General features: G+C 42.8%; 1 protein-coding gene across 2 annotated transcripts; it reads left to right on the top strand.

Moving 5' to 3' along the window:
* The first annotated feature begins 18 nt into the window (after nt 1-18).
* On the top strand, nt 19-16,177 carry ccdc90b (coiled-coil domain containing 90B). 2 transcript variants are annotated; one of them, XM_023967421.2, is made up of 9 exons: nt 19-290; nt 11,776-11,895; nt 12,089-12,192; nt 13,864-13,965; nt 14,096-14,137; nt 14,941-15,012; nt 15,128-15,181; nt 15,394-15,508; nt 15,752-16,177. In XM_023967421.2, exons 1-9 carry the CDS (start codon nt 185-187, stop codon nt 15,805-15,807), a joined length of 771 nt encoding a protein of 256 aa, XP_023823189.1. In that variant the 5' UTR covers nt 19-184; the 3' UTR covers nt 15,808-16,177. The 2 variants fall into 2 exon arrangements, with proteins under 2 accessions (XP_023823189.1, XP_023823190.1); XM_023967422.2 differs by lacking the exon at nt 19-290 and adding an exon at nt 7,095-7,205.
* The last annotated feature ends 1,291 nt before the right edge of the window (nt 16,178-17,468 follow it).

The following is a 17,468-nucleotide window of genomic DNA, read 5'->3' as shown; positions in this document are numbered from 1 at the left end:
ACGTACCATCCGGTGTCATAAACGCTTGCTTGTCCTCTGTGTGTGAGTCGGTGTGGGATAGATATCACACTTTGTACTTCAATATATAGATAACACACGTGTAATACAACTCAGATCGTAAGAGTGTTGTAACTGAAAGAGAATTTGTTGCTCCGTGAGTTTCAAAGTCTTTGTGTCTGGGGCGATGATCAGTGTAAACAGACACTGTGTAACTCTTTTCCGGTCAGTATTCCGGCACTGTCAGAGGCATCCGAACAATGGCACATACAGGGGAACACAGAGTTGGAGAGGTAAGCGTTTTGGTATATTAGTAGTCTTGCAGGTAATTACTCTATACCTGTGTACTAACGCTAATTCAAAGGGGTTGTGTTAAATACGGAAGACACATTTCAATTTAATGAATGCATTCAGTTGTGCAAGTGACTAGGTATACTCCTTTCCTTCGCTATTAACCATTGCAGGCCTAACTTTTGTTTACTACACAAGTGGGCACACGTTTATTATCCTTAACAAAACGTGTGTCTGTTTGTTAGCCAATAATTCTCAAATCCACACTGCTCAATGAAGTTGAGTGGCAAGGCGTTAAGTTAGATTAGATTCGTTTTGGCGGAGTGTAGCTAGCCTCCCAGCTAGCGCAGTGGATCTGGACCTATTCCGGCTGAGAGGCGGGGCACCCAACTGAGAGTCAGGCTCGGCCGACGTCATGTGGCCCGAAACTGGGCCACTTTAGGCATATTACGTATGGCTAGGATGCGGGGATTGAGCTTCGGCTGATTCCGGTGAGAGTTATCTGGCCCAAATATTACTTGGGGCTCGGGCCGATTGAGGTTACTCAATGGCAGATGATTACACGGGCTGCTTTATATAATTAACATTTCATTCTTTATTTATTTTTCCATATTTTCTCATTGTTTCTGTGATCAAAAAATACAATTAACATTTAAATTAAATTATTTAAGATTCCTGTTTAAGTTGTATAGTATTTTGATACTTTGTGGATGGAGCCTCCAGAGTGGTGCAGCGGTCTAAGACACTGCATCAATGCATTCGGAAGAGGGCCGCTTCAGGGCCAATTCCTCATTGCTATCTGGGCTACCAATGACTACATTGAGTCGTTATTATTCAATGCTTGTAAAATGCTTGTTTTTTTGTACGATTTTATAAGCAATACAAAACAAACGACAACATCATACATCAACTATCACACCTGCCCAAACCCGATAGCACACACCACACATCTCCAGCCCCCACATCACTTTCCGCCACATGGCCTGAAACTGCACCATTTTGTTTCACTCCATAGCCCACGCACTTTCAATATTTCAAAAATAAATCATAAGATTTTTTCCATTGTGTTAATGATGGTGGGTTGATTGATTTCTACGGTTTTAGTATAATTTTTTTCAAGAGAATCGTCCAACCCATTTGGTATCTCACTACATAGGCCATGTCTTGAAATATGCAGACAGTAAGTTTACATAGTAATACTTATGACAGCCAACTTTCTAGCTCCGTCTACAACATCCAGACTTTATTTACCTAATTTTCAACAGAAATATGGGTGTGGTCTGTTCCGGTTTTTTATGGGGGACTTAAGCACTTCCGGCCAATAGTTCGCAGCTAGCTAGCTCACTATTTTTTTTATTTTATTTTACCTTTATTTAACCAGGTAGGCTAGTTGAGAACAAGTTCTCATTCGCAACTGCGACCTGGCCAAGATAAAGCAAATCGCTTTCCCTTCTCACAACTTCCCAAACATGGATTCATGCAAAACTGCCATTTTATGTTCGGTAAGGGGATTCCACAATAACTGGCATAAATGGAAGCTGTTCATGGAGGAGTGTTTTGACCACCAATTTTTTTTGAGTTAGTGCTGTTGTTAGGTGCCTTTTGATTTGCACCCACCTCCTAAGAAGGATGAGTCTCTTTGGCTCAAAGCATTGAACTTGAAGAAACCACCAAACTGACCCAACGTCTGTTCCTATCACTTCGTGGACAAGAGGCCAACTGAAGAGCATCCCTTCCATATGAAGTGGCTGGACTATGATACTCCAGTACAGACCAGAAGGTGACATCTCATCAGGTCATCAACACATACAGGTAGTTGTTAGCTAGCTGCTACTTGCTAGCTATTGTCACAGATGGGGTATCCTGAATCAAGCAGAAGTTAGCTAACTTAACTAGCTAGCTTAGCTAACTATGTTAAGACTCCTAAGTCTTAACATACTGTAGCTATATAATTGTTGCCTAGCTAACTCACTTAGCTAGCTAGCTTGAGGGCAGTCCAACTGATACAGTGTTGCTAGCTTACTAGCCTAGCTAGTTAAAAAAAAAGATATATATATATATAACCAGGTAGGCTAGTTGAGAACAAGTTTGTCTAACTAACATAGTTAGTCCCTATATTGTTAGCTATCCAACAACTTCTGTCTGACAATGTCTCCCCATGCCATGATTATCCCCATCCTTGCTGGCATGCCACTGGTGATGCTCATGAAATGTCTAACCACCAAAATTATTAAACATTAGCTCAAGTCTTTTCTTTTTTAACCTAACCCATGACCAGTAGGCTGTCTGTGTATTTTATTTTGTTAAACTTGTAGTCTCTTGTTTTTTTTGACAGATGAAGACAACTCTGGTGATGCAGAGTCTCTGATCTGAGTGTGCCAATGCCACCGCAGTGTAAAGATGCTGATACTCAATGGGAAGTTCCAGCACTGACTGATCACAGCTAAGTGTCAACAGAACCAGTCAACAAGCCCACCTGCCACAAACAAACCCAATGTGGTGGTGCAGAGCCATTGACCCATACCATCCTGAAGAATGACACTAGTTCAGTGTTGTATACTGGCCATCCTTTTAGTGTTTTCTTTGACCATGTAGCATTTCTGCAGAGTGCATATCACTGATCAAATACTGATAACCTTGATGAAGCTGAATCTACTCCAGGGTGATCTTGCTGAACGCTTTGTTGTGTCCCAGGGAGTAGTGAGCAGAATCCTTTCCTACTGGATTGACACAATGGAGGAGCACATGAGGATCTACATTCCATGGCTGCCGAGGGACACGATCCAGAACACAATGCCTTAGTGCTTCAAAGAGAAGTTCCCCAACACCACTTGCATCATCGACTGCTCTGAAACCACTCTTCAGAAAGCACACAACATTGATTCCAGAGGGAAGTCATACAGCCACTATTAGTCCAGCAATACTCTCCAGTATTTGGTGGCCATTGCTCCATGTTAGTTTCTCCTGCATATGGAGGCAGATGCAGTGACAAGTTCATCACCCAAAACTCTGGCTTCCTGGAATACCTTAGGCCTGGCGATGAAGTTATGACAGACAGGGGCTTCCTTGCCATACTAGCCTTCACTCAGAAAGGAAGCCACAAGCACGAGAAGGATAGCTAATGTGCATATTCATGTTGAGAGTTATCAGACAACTCAAGGTGTTCAAAATCCTCTTCCAGACTCTTCTCATCAACCTGACACAAAATGGACAAAGTCCTCAGAATCTGTGCAGCACTTGTTAACATGCAGGGTGAGATCATCCATGAGGATGCAGAGTGAGCAGGGAATGTTCATACATCTGAAATGTAACTTTATACACTATAAGTTCATCCACATGTGATACTGTGTGTGTGCAGTGCATTTGGAAAGTATTTAGACCCTTTGACATTTTGTTACAGCCTTATTTTAAATTGATAAAATGTTTTTCCTCTCTCGATCTACACACAATATCCCACAATGACCAAGCAAAAACAAGTTGTATACGTTTTTGCAAATGTATACAAAAACAACTGAAATATCACATTTACATAAGTATTCAGACACTTTACTCAGTACTTTGTTGAAGCACCTTTGGCAGCAATTACAGCCTCAAGTCTTCTTGGGTATGACGCTACAGGCTTGGCACACTACTATTTGGGGAGTTTCTCCCATTCTTCTCTGCAAATCCTTTCAAGTTCTGTCAGGTTGAATGGGGGACGTCGCTGCACCGCTATTTTCAGGTCTCTAGAGATGTTCCATCGGGTTCAAGTCCGGGCTCAGGCTGGGCCACTCAAGGACATTCAGAGACTTGTCCCGAAGCCAATCCTGTTAGAATGTGAACCTTCGCCCCAGTCTGAGGTCCTGAGCGCTCTGGAGCAAGTTTTCATCAAGGATCTCTGACTAGTCTCCCAGTCCCTGCCGCTGAAAAACAGCCCCACAGCATGATGCTGCCACCACCATACTTCACCGTAGGGATGGTGCCAGGTTTCCTCCAGATGTGACTCTTGGCATTCAGGCCAAATAGTTAAAATCTTGGTTTCATTAGACCAGAGAATCTTGTTTCTCATGGTCTGAGAGTCTTTAGGTACCTTTTGGAATTCTCTAAGCGGGCTGTCATGTGCCTTTTACTAAGGAGTGGCTTCCGTCTGGCCGCTATACCATAAAAGCCTGATTAGTGGAGTGCTGCAGAGATGGTTGTCCTTCTAGAAGGTTCTCCCATCTCCACAGAGSAACTCTGGAGCTCTATCAGAGTGACCATCCTGCTCTTGGTCACCTCCCTGACCAAGGCCCTTCTCCCCCGATTGCTCAGTTTGGCCAGGCGGCCAGCTCTAGGAAGAGCCTTGGTCTTTCCAAACTTCCATTTAAGAATGATGGAGGTTACTGTGTTCTTGGGGACCTTCAATGCTGCATACATTTTTTGGTACCCTTCCTCAGATCTGTGCCTCGACACAATCCTGTCTCGGAGTTCTATGGTTTTTGTTTATATTATCCATTTTAGAATAAGGCTGTAACCGAACAAAATGTGGAAAAAGGGAAGGGGTCTGAAAACGTTCCGAAAGCAGTGTATATTGTTGACTATTTAATCTGAATAATTTATGTTCCTACATTTGAAATGTACTGTAACTTTGCATGTTTCTGATAATTAATTACAGGCATCCACTAGGTGGCGCTATCATGCCTTAAATATATTTACAATATATTTTCTTCAACACCAACATGTCTCTAACAGACCAAGAGGGAAGACAACTGTTTATAAAGTGCCACACTGTTTTCTTAATTTGTGCACTTGAAACCCAAAACCAGAATCAAACAGAAAACACGTTTGAAACCCTTCGACATGCCTCCTTGTCCTTCATTTCAAAAGGTTAAGTATCAAAGAAAATGTCAACAGTGCAATTTCAGTGTTTTTCTTAACACCATAATTTTCCAAGTGTAAGATGAGTTACGGTATGTTTGCATAATAAGTTAATGAAGTGTCATTATGAAAAGAGCTATACAAGGTACAATACAAATATGTTCATAAAGCATAAGGAGTTATCCTTAGGCATTAGATAAACGTGTATGAAGAGCTGTATAAGACAAAAAAAACACCAAGAATTATGCAAATATAATCAGGTAAATGTGCATATGAAGAGAGCTGTGAAGAAAAAAATCTAACGGCACATCAATAACAACCTGTTCGGATGGAGCCAGACAAGCAGTTTGATATCTCACCAGTTCTGTGCAGAACATGCCCATTTGTAATACCCAGAACATGCTCATGTAATACCCAAGGGCTCCATTAGGTTGCAGCTGAGGAACCCCATCCATCACATCTGTTAGTTAGCCAGAGAACAGTTTAGTCAGAGACTCACACTTCTTACTCAGAACAGGACATTTTTTTTTAGAAGTTCTTGAGAGTTTAACACTATCTGGGCTTGCAGAAAGCCATGGCTCCTTGACACTCACTACTGTGCCTCTACTCTCCTGACTAAACCCACAACTCTCCATCCATGTGTAGGCCACCTGCTTGTTCTCCATATGTGATTGCTGAGTTCCCATGGAACCTGGGGAAGAGATTTAGTGAACTCCTAAAGGCTGGCACATTTACACTCCTCCAGCTTAACATCAACGTCATAAAATGACAAGCATTTCTGACACTGCATGTTGATGCTGTGTTCACCATGAGGCTGCTGGAGCTGTGTGGCTGCTGCTGGAACTTGATGACTGTTTGGTTTAGCATTGATACACTTGTGCAGAATGCTCCCCACTGGAACATTGGCCCCTTCCAAACTCTTTTTAAGTATGTTGTGTGAGTGGTACACCGGTTGTATGTAAAGATGGAGAGTYCTGTCAGAGAACTTGTCAGTTGGTTTGTGACGTTTGCCACAGATCTCGCTCAACCTTTTTGAGGATAGATTTGGCTGCGTCGCCGAGTTCCACTGGCATTGCTCATTTGTACAGGACACCCCTGTCAATCCTCCATACACAGCATTCTGCACCTTCAACAAACAACTGTTAGAATAATTAATTACAGTACAGAACACTAGTTTACATGGTGTTCACGGTTGACTAGTAGGTTTAGGTTGTTGGTAATTTCCTATTTGATTGTAAAATTCACCTTGCTTCTGTACCTACTTCATTGCCTTTCGAGATTAGACTGATATACTTACACAATGAGCCATTGAAACCAAGAACCTTGTGTGCATGTTGTAATTTTTAACGTTATCAGTTCTGGTCAGTGATACGGTATCATCACATTTAGCGAGCTAACTAGCTAACATCAAACTTATCATTCAAAGAAAGGGCAAGTATTGATAAACAAAAGCCCGTGAGTTAGCTACCTTCCATAGTATTGCAGCCGCATGATTGCAAGACTTTCCCTGCCCTGCAACACAAGAACACCCCGCAGTCTCCACCGTACCGACAGATGATACAAGAATACAGGCAAAATGATGGTGTGTTTCGCTCTGACTGGGCTGGACATCTGCTTTGAGGAACACCCAGGTTGTCATCCTAAAGACAGTGAATTAACACCCGCCCAACTTTCCTGCTGTGGAGGTATTGATATGCCTCTGTGCTTTTGTAGTTCCTAATTTCTGACCCATCCACACCAATAGACAAAACAAAATAATTGAAGTTGTCTGCGTAGGTGATAGCATTTTTTTTCTTTCATATCGTTATCTCACTCTTAAATAATCAGCAGATGTGGCACAGACTTGCCACTCGACGTTTAATGTTTTTTCTTGGTATGATCCCACGACATTTTGAGCTAGCTAGGTAACGTTCGCAAAACGGAAAGAACGCCACAACGGAAGTTCTCCACAAAACAGAACGTTCAGACATTGTTTTGTTTCCGGGTTCTTAAATAAAGTGAAAAACATTCCCAGAAAGCATGGATTATTGAGTCATGACAGTAGCGGTGCGTAGGTCAAATCTATGGGGAAGCCAAGCCAGGTAAAACATGTTTTACAATTTATATTGTGATAATTGTGTTTTCTCTATAACCCATTAGAAATGCATTTATACGGCACCATGGTAGCCGATATAAGGCCAATAAGCCATAGCCTACATAATTTACAGACAGTTCCAAAGTACAAGTGTCACAGTGGTGGCATAAATTCAACCACATACGTTTGTGTTTCATCACAGTTAATAAAACTGGAGAGTATCATCTGTCCTATTTAAGTACACAAAGAAAATATTGCATGCAACAAACAGTTACATGACCTACACAGCATGGTCAAATGCAAGTTAAAGTTAGTTGGCAAAGTTAATTTCACTATTGGTTTGCTTAAGTTATAACATCCTTACTGAAATGTTTCCGCTGCAGCAAGATTAGTCTAATGGGAAATGCAACCGCAATGCACTTCAACATGTTGTAGGCTAATTATAGGGAGAAGTCCCCGTTCAGGTCCTTTTTCACAAGTGATTGCAGCAGCTCACCTGGTGGTTTGTAGGAGGCATCAGCATAGATTATCTGCAGCACACTTTCCAACCTCTTGTTGGGTACGTCTGGAACAGCGGTGTGAGTTCTGTCAGGAAACACCTCTTGCTTTGAGTACTCGGGAAATGAACCATGATCAAGAACACGTACGAAGTTGAGGCTCTTCATGTCAGCAAACCTCTGGTTATGTGTAGTATCTGTCCAGGAGGCCATATCAAGAAGCTGATTAAACAGTATGATGTGCACAGGTGCACCTTGTGCTGGGGACAATAAAAAGCCACTCTAAAATGTGCAGTTTTGTCATGCAAAACAATGTGACAGATATCTCAAGTTTTGAGGGAGTGTTCAATTGGCATGCTGACTGCAGGAATGTCCACCAGAGCTGTTGCCAGATAATTTAATGTTCATTGCTCTACCATAAGCTGCCTCCGTCATTTTGGAGAATTTGGCAGTATGTCCAACCAACCTCACAACCGCAGACCACGTGTATGGTGTTGTGTGGCCGAGTGGGTTTGCTGACGTCAACGTTGTGACCAGAGTGCCCAATGGTGGTGGTGGGGCTATGGGATGGGCAGACATAAGCTACGGACAATGAACACAATTGCATTTTATCGATTTGAATGCACAGGGATACCGTGACGAGACCATTGACGTGCCAGTCATCCGCAGCCATCACCTCATGTTTCAGCATGATAATGAATGTACCCATGTCGCAAGGATCTGTACACAATTCCTGGAAGAGTCCCAGTTCTTCCATGGCCTGCATACTCACCAGATGTCACCCTTTGAGCATGTTTGGGATGCTCTGAATCGACGTGTATGACAACCGTGTTCCAGTTCCTGCCAATATTCAGCAGCTTCGCACAGAGGAGTGGGACAACATTCCACAGGCCACAATCAATAGTCTGATCAACTCTATGCAAAAGAGATGTATCACGCTGCATGAGTCAAATGGTGGTCACACCAGATACTGACTGGTTTTCTGATCCACGCCCCTACTTTTGTTTTAAGTATCTGTGACCAACAGATGCATATCTGTATTTCCAGTCTTGTGAAATCCATAGATAAGGGCCTAATGAATTTATAAAACATTTCTGATTACCTAATATGAACTGTAACTCAATCTTCAAAATTGTTGCATTTTGCGTTTATATTTTTCTTCAGTATAACACCCTTATCCTTGACATAGCGTGCTATGAATGTCAATTGACATTTGCAGGATATGTCTGTGGTGTCATCCACCTGGACTGCAATGTAGGGTGCTGACCTGATCTCACTGTCAACAGGGTAGGTTACTTTTTAAATGTAATCTGTTATTTACCTGTCTAAAATTGTAATCAGTAATGTAATTTTTGGATTACCTAAACTCAGTAACGTAATCTGATTACTTTTTTTCTTTTGGATTACTTCACCCGTAAAACATAAGAATAAAATAATATTACCAATTTAACATTTATTGCAGAACCACATTAGAACATCACAAAACATTGACACAAATGTATTTAAGCCCTGTATACCTGCCTCTCTTGTCCATTTACACTTATATGATCTGATCAGTCACAGTCACATCTTTTAATCGTGTACACCTGTCTAAAAATGTGGGCACAAACACAATGTGCAGGACAAAGTATACATGTTAAAACCAGGTATAAGTAAGGGATTAAGTAACATGGATGGTGCTAAACACTTATCCCACGGGACACCAGTACAAAGTGGTATGAAAATGTATGCACTCACTACTTACTGTAAGTCGCTCTGGAGAAGTGTCTGCTAAATGACTAAAATGAGAAATAGAAATATGTCTTCTTTTTTTTTACACATTTAGTCCAAGTTTAAGCAAAAAAAGTGGAGCTAGGTGCAATAAACCAACATATCAGACATGGCATTGCAGTAGGCCTATTCTGAAGCTAGCCTACTCAGATGATTGAAGGCAGAAATTGCTGTTGTATTGCAGCAAAAGGACATGCTCTAGATGAGCATCAGGCATCCTGTTTCGATGAGGGGTAAACAGGTTTCCACCATAGCTGAAAAAACGCTCAACTGGGGCACTGGAGTGTTGTACTTCAGAAACAAGTTCTGGCTGGACTATGGGAAACGATTTCAAGGAGTCCAAAGACTTGTCTTTGAGGTACTTCCTCACCTTATCCTCTTATCCTTCCTAGTTGTCCCCCCCGGGGGGAAAAAGTGTCTTCTGACTCAGACTCGTTCTGTGCTCCCTCATCAACCTCTTCGGAGTGTGTGTTCTACATAGAAGCTGTTTCTTGAACTAATGTGGTCTGCATCTCCTCCCTCTTTCCACGGTTGTGCCAACACAGTCGAAACTTTGGCACTGTAGCAGGTGGCATTTTTGCTTCATGGGTGCTTAGCATAGGTCCAAACCGGCGGTCTATAGCCTCAATGACCGCAGTGATGATGTGTACAGAGAATGTAGCAAGAGGTATTTTCTCTGCGAGCTTAAACTTCAAGCTTAGGATTGTTGGGATAAGAAAGCCAAGAAAACACTTCCTCTCCCTGAAGAAGATCAATAGAGGATGTGAGTGGCTGTAGGACTGTACTGTACTCCTTGAGAAAAGCAATCTCACCAGGATGTAGTTTGCTGCTCACACCCAGGTCTTCAGATTTGCCCCATCTGGTCAACTGTGAGGGCTATGAGTTTGGAGATGGCACGGTACTCTGAGCTCCATCTTGTCACACATGGAATAGTTACTTTCATGCTTGCAATGTCCTCTATTGACCATACCGGCCGCGTTGCGTTCTCTAGCGTTGCAAAATGTATTTTCAAGTTATTCGATAATTTCATCCAAACTGCTCATGCGTCAACGAGAACTTGGTCTGCTTTAGGCGCTACAAGTCCTGGCTTTCCCATCTTCTCGTTGTTTTTAAGGAGCATACACCAACGTGGGTGATTGAAAGATGAACGACTTAGTTGCAGTAACGCACCTTAAAGTTTGTTGTCAACCGCCATGTAAAGTCCACGGAAGAAAAAGAACTAGGTGAGATTATTAGAAACTAACTATGTTTCCCTTTTTATCTGTGGATTAATTGTCGTAGTAGAGAGCACATGATTTTGTGTGACTCAATTCTACAAAGATCCAGCAAAAAAAGGACCTTGTACATTTCAGGTAAAATAACCCAATATTTATATTCCAGATCAAATTAACTAGCAACAGCAAGCTAGTTAGCTAGCTAAATGACCATGAATGTTTCATGTGTGTTTCGACCTGGCCCCAAATTAATAAAGTTGGTTCAGAATTCGTTTTGATATTTCAACCTGTGTCCTGATCGCATCTGGTGGGGATAGACAAACTCACCATGCGCACACGCGGAGCCGGTTTGGTCATAATGTCAAAATTGTGTGATACGTAACTTTTAAATTAAACTTTTAAGTTTTCATTTTAAACTATCTATATTTGTCAGTCCAAAATTACTTTTTAATTCTGTAATCGAAATAGATGTATTTCCTGTTAAAGTTATTTACAGTTTTCTATGCCTTTAGTTTTCCACGTGGCCCAATTTATCGGTGAATTTTGAAACGCTATCCAAGTATTGTTCCATAAGATTGTGTTAGGAAGTGATATTGGTTCTTGTAGAATATGTTTCATTTTCTTCCATTTTGTTAGTGTTCTTAACTATGAAGTTGTTAATGTTCTTAGTTTTATTCTTTTTAAATTGACACGTAAAAAATCTGTACATTCTTTCATGTGTACCTTTGTACCTATATTTGTCCTGTGTAACTGCATTTATTTTCTTTGGGTACTGCAATTCCTCGTTTTTTCACAAAAATAGCATTTTACGTGAACTCCACCAAGGGAGACGTTGTTTGTTAATGCAGAAGGAGCAGCCCCCTCATTGCACGCCGCAATTTGACAGAGGTCACATAGAATTAAGTAAAAAAACTACGGATTGCGGCATCCAAAGAAAAGAACGCAGTTACACAGGACAAACGTAGGTACAAGGTACGCATGACAGAATGGACATTTTTACAAGTATCGACTGATACTGACTTGATGTAGTCGGAGGTAGGCTACACTCCTCAAAGTCATCACCTCGCCACTCAACTCCATCTGTCTGTCTGTACAGAGTTCCACGTTGCAACACCTGCAGCAGCGTACGACCTGAGGAAAGTGGAGCTGACCCCTCTGGAACAGAGGAAACTGACTTTTGACTCTCATGCCATGGTCATTGAGCTGGAGAGCAATGGTGGGTGCATCATTTTGGACTTGGATCTGTAATTCTGCTTCTGTGTTGCCTTTTCTGAAATCTATTCTGAAGTGTAAGTCACATCCAGACCAGGATAGGCAAATAAGGTGATAATTGATCCACATTGTAATAAAGAAACTGGACACTGTTGTAATGCTGAAGATCAAATCTTTAATGATTTCTCTATTTTCAGGCTTTGAAAAGTGTCAAGCAGAAATCATAGTAGCAGCTCTGGTGACTCTGACAACAGCCAACATGGACATAGTGTACAAAGACATGGTGACTGGAGCACACCAGGTACCACACACACACACCAGATACCACACACACACAGCACATCAGGTACCCCACACTCACAGGACACCAGGTACCACACAACACTCACAGCAGCCCAGGTACCACACACACACACACACACACACACACACCACACTCAAAGCACACCAGGTACCACACTCAACAGCCAGCCCAGGTTACCCACACCACACCAGGTACAAAACACACGCACACCAGGTACCCCCCACACACACACACCAAACTGACAGCAGTCTAGGTACCACACACACCACTCACAGCAGGCACCCAGTTAGCACACTCACAGCAGCCCAGTTAGCACACTCACACCAGGTACCCCACACACACCACACTCACAGCACACCAGGTACCACACTCATATCATCCCAGTTACCACACTCACAGCAGCCCAGGTACCACACACACACCCACACACAGCACACCAGTTACCACATGCACACACCACACCAGTTACCCCACTCACAGCAGCCCAGGTACCACACTCACAGCACACCAGTTACCACACTCACAGCACACCAGTTACCACACTCACAGCACACCAGTTACCACACTCACAGCAGCCCAGGTACCACACACACCAGGTACAAAAACACAGCACACCAGGTACCACACACCACACCAAACTGACAGCAGTCCAGGTACCACCACCACACCACTCACAGCAGCCCAGTTAGCACACTCACAGGCAGCCCAGTTACCACACTCCACACCAGGTACCACCACACACCACACTCACAGGACACCAGGGTAACCCACACACCACACCAGGTACCACAACTCATATCATCCCAGTACCACACTCACAGCAGCCAGGTACCACACACCAACACACACACCACACTATATACAGCCCAGGTACCACACTCACAGCACCCAGGGTACCACACACACCCACACTCACAGCACACCAGTTACCACATGCACACACCACACCAGTTACCACACCACAGCAACCACAGGTACCGACACAACACCACATCCACAGCAGCCCAGCTACCACACTCACTCACAGCAGCCCATACCACACACACCCCACACTCACAGCACACCAGTTACCACACGCACACACCCACACTCACAAGCACACCAGTTACCACACTCACAGCAACCCAGGTACAACGCACCCCCCCACTTCACAGCAGCCCAGGTACCACACTCACAGCAGGCCAGGTACCACACACACCACACTCACAGGAGCCCAGGTACCCCACACTCATATCAGCCCAGGTACCACACTCAAAGCAAACCAGGTACCACACACACACCACACACAGCAGCCCAGTTACCACACTCACAGCAGCCCAGGTACCACACTCAAAGCAAACCAGGTACCACACACACACACCACACACAGCAGCCCAGTTACCACACTCACAGCAGCCCAGGTACCACACCAGGTACCACACTCACAGCACACCAGGTACCACACACACCCACAGCATCCCGCTTGCTACCCAAGCTAAAGAAGACCAGGCTATCGCTTACACTTGTTACTGCTGGTATGTATGACAGTGTGTGCTTCAGTTACACCCATGGAATTGCAATACTCTGAACCTTCACCCCCATATTACACCCTCTTTCAACCACTCTCTTGTAGGTTGTTCTGTTGTAAGACACCCTCCGCCCCCCTTCTCTCCTGTGTATGTTGTTTAGGAGATTGCGCTGCAGCAGATCATGGCTCACCTGGACTCCATCAGGAAAGACATGGTGATCCTGGAGAAGAGTGAGTTTGCCAACCTGCGCTCGGAGAACGCCGTACGTACATAAACCCTTTCCTCCTCCACACAATCACTGCCCGTCTATCTCTCCTAAGCTAACAAGTGCACTAGGGATCTATAATAATAATATATGCATTCTACATAAACCTGTGTATGTCTCTCTGCAGAAAATGAAGACAGAGTTGGATCAGATAAGGAACAGGCTGATGGTGAGAAGTGATAAGAGATCCCAAAAAATACTACTATTATAAATATGTGTATTTATATTGATGAACATATTACCTTCCTATACAGAACATATGCCCTGGCTGACTCAGCAAGTAGAGTTCTTGGGGTAGTTATAGTAAAAACTAAAACAATCAAAGGTATTGGTTATGCTACGTATTCCAAACTGTATCAGACATGCGTGTGTCCTGTTCTGGACTATTCAGCAGAAGTGTGGGGTGCTAAGAGGTATTTTAGAAACAAACATGCCCATAACAGAGCAGTACGTTACTTTTTAGGTGTCCACAAGTTTGCACCTATACTTGCAATAACTGCGGACTGCTTCTTGAAACAGGTTGGAAATGGAAATGGAAGAGGAAAGACTGTGTAACTATTGTGACCTTGAAGAAATAGAGAATGAAACTCATTTTATCCTCTATTGCCCTTTCTACCACAATAAATCAATTGGTGATTTGACATGAAAATAAAATGTAATTCATTCATTCACTATATTATTACTGTATGTTATATTTGTAATTCTGAGTTATCATTTCATGTGTTTATTGGTAAACTATAACTGTTATGAATCATGTAATAGTTTATCAGTAATCTCTGTGGTGCTATCAGATAGCTCAGTGGTTTCTCACTCAGTACATCATGTGACTTGTGTGGACACATCCAAAATGGCACTCTATTCCCTACATAGTGCACTGCTTTTGGGCCCTGGTCAAACGTAGTGCACTATAAAAGAGCATAAGTTGCCATTTGGGATCCAAACAATAACTTGTGTTTCCTGTTTTCACTTCAGGAGGAGAGTAAGAAGGTCCGAGCTGAGGCCAAGCTGGACATCAACCTGGAGAGGAGCAGGGTCACTGACATGGTGTGTGCGTGCGCAGACGCGTGTGATTGATTATTACTCCTGAGACCTTGAATTGACATTCTGCCACATGCTTTCTCTTTCTCACTGGGCATCTGTCTCTTTGTTTCTCTATCAGTTTACTGAGCAGGAGAAGAAACTTATGGAGAACAGCACAGAGTTCCACAGGAAGGTAAAATGCCATCTTGTCCATGATGATATTTCTATACTCCTACCACAGGCTATAACAGCTGCATTTCTTTATGGGGCGGATTCCCAGAAACAGATTAAGCCTAGTCCTGTATTAAAAAGCACATTTTAGTCCAGGACTAGGCTTATACCATGTCTGCAAAACCAGCCATATGAGTATAGTAATATGATTCCCTATGTTAATGTTCTCCTCAGAACGCAGTCATTGACCACGAAACGATGGAGACGACTAAAAAGATTGATCTAGAGGTGGCCTCCCTGAAAACTCTACTGGAGTCGCTGAAGCTGGAGACCATCCGCTACCTTGCAGGTACGGTGTGTGTGTGCGTTTGTATGCCAAATCAAATGTTATAAGTCACATGCTTCGTATGCAACAGGTCTAGACTAACAGTGAAATGCTTACTCACGGGTCCTTTTCCCACGATGCAGAGTTAAAGATATGTGCTTGTGTGTGTTTGTTGACACATTTCTGTATATTCAACTATTCTTTGAAATATGGTATGAATTTAAGTGGGATCATGATATACCCCCCCTCTGCTTTTCTTTTTGGTAGCGTCTGTTTTCGCCTGCCTAGCGATTGCCTTGGGATTTTACCGCCTTTGGAAGTGACCATCTCTGCTGTGGGGGTTTGATTACATTGTACATAGATCCCACTGGGTACACACTGGTTAAATCAACGTTGGTTTCATGTAATTTCAGTTTCTACTTTTATGTATTACTACTTTTAAATGGCAATCTAGAGTACATGGAGAGCTAAGACTACGGCCAAGCATGGGTCATTAAATCAATCAATTAGTCAACCTATTAAACAATAAAGTCAATCAGATATTTTGAACATAACTGTTGAGTGATACAATGTACAATAAACCTATTTATAGGCACTATATCTATAGGTTATACAAATGGCTCAATACTTCCAAGAACTGTATTTGGATATGGATTCCACATGACTTGGAAATAAACAACTTTTCTCACTGAACCACATTTTATTGAATACTTAAATCATTGTCCATTCCTGATTTTGATTTCAGTTCATCTTTAATTTCCAAGCAGCCGATAGTGATGCAACAGACTAACACGGAACCCAAACCGGCTGAGCGCGTGCGCTATCGTGCATACATTTATTTTGTCCCCCTACACCAAACGCAATCACCACACGCAGGTTAAAATATCAAAACAAACTCTGAACCAATGACGACATACATTTGGGGACAGGTCGAAAAGCATTAAACATGTATGGCAATTTAGCTAGTTAGCTTGCACATGCTAGCTAATTTGTCCTATTTAACTAGCTTGCTGTTGCTAGCTAATTTGTCCTGGGATATAAACATTGAGTTGTTATTTTACCTGAAATGCACAAGGTCCTCTACTCCGACAATTAATCCACACATAAAACGGCCAACCAAATCGTTTCTAGTCATCTCTCCTCCTTCCAGGCTTTTTCATCTTTCAACTTATATAGTGATTGGCATCTAAACTTTCATAGTATTACCACGACGACCGGCAAAACAGTCTTTCAATCACCGACGTGGGTATAACCAATGAGATGGCACGTGGGTACCTGCTTCTATAAACCAATGAGGAGATGGGAGAGGCAGGACTTTCAGCACGATCTACGTCAGAAATAGAAAGGAGTTCTATTTTAGCCCTTGGCATCGCAGATGCTCGTTGGCGTGCGCGAGCAGTGTGGGTGCATTAATTGAATAACATGGATTTCAAAATTTATTTTGCGACGTGTACGGTCTGCATGTAAACAATTCCCCCTCCACCATACTCGACACCCTTGACCCACTACACAACGCCCTATCCCACCTGGACAAAATTAAATACCTACAGTATGTGAGAATGCTGTTCGACTACAACTCAGCTTTCAACACCAAAGTGCCCTCCAAGTTCATAGCCTTGGGTCTGAAGTCCTCCCTGTGGATCCTAGATTTCCTTATGGGCCGACCCAATGTGGTGAGGGTAAGCGAACAACACCTCCCCCATGCTGATCCTCAACACAGGGACCACCCGGCTACCACCCAGTACTCAACCTTGCACCTTAGACTGCTTCCCTATGTAATTAGTCATTGAACACTGGTCACTTAAAAAATGTTTACATACTGTTTTACCCAATGATGTATATACTGTATTCTAGTCAAGGCTCATCCTAAATACACTTGATATACTGTAAGTCCAAATATTTTACAGTGGGTACATTGCAAAGTTCTGGGAATAAACACTCTGCCAGGGTAGTTCACATATCTCATCTGCACTCAGATTTGGAG

This window comes from Salvelinus sp. IW2-2015, linkage group LG23, assembly GCF_002910315.2.
Source record: "Salvelinus sp. IW2-2015 linkage group LG23, ASM291031v2, whole genome shotgun sequence".
Taxonomy (NCBI): domain Eukaryota; kingdom Metazoa; phylum Chordata; class Actinopteri; order Salmoniformes; family Salmonidae; genus Salvelinus; species Salvelinus sp. IW2-2015.
The sequence above is the reverse complement of the archived record's forward strand: the minus strand, read 5'-3'. Positions and strand labels throughout refer to the sequence as shown.

What these genes read in the sequence shown, in the direction of transcription:
- ccdc90b (XM_023967421.2), top strand. Translation starts at nt 185, where the DNA reads ATGATCAGTGTAAACAGACACTGTGTAACTCTTTTCCGGTCAGTATTC. An exon ending in CATTGAGCTGGAGAGCAATG is followed by an intron (nt 11,896 to 12,088) that starts GTGGGTGCATCA and finishes CTCTATTTTCAG; the next exon opens with GCTTTGAAAAGTGTCAAGCA. An exon ending in GGAGCAGGGTCACTGACATG is followed by an intron (nt 15,013 to 15,127) that starts GTGTGTGCGTGC and finishes TTTCTCTATCAG; the next exon opens with TTTACTGAGCAGGAGAAGAA.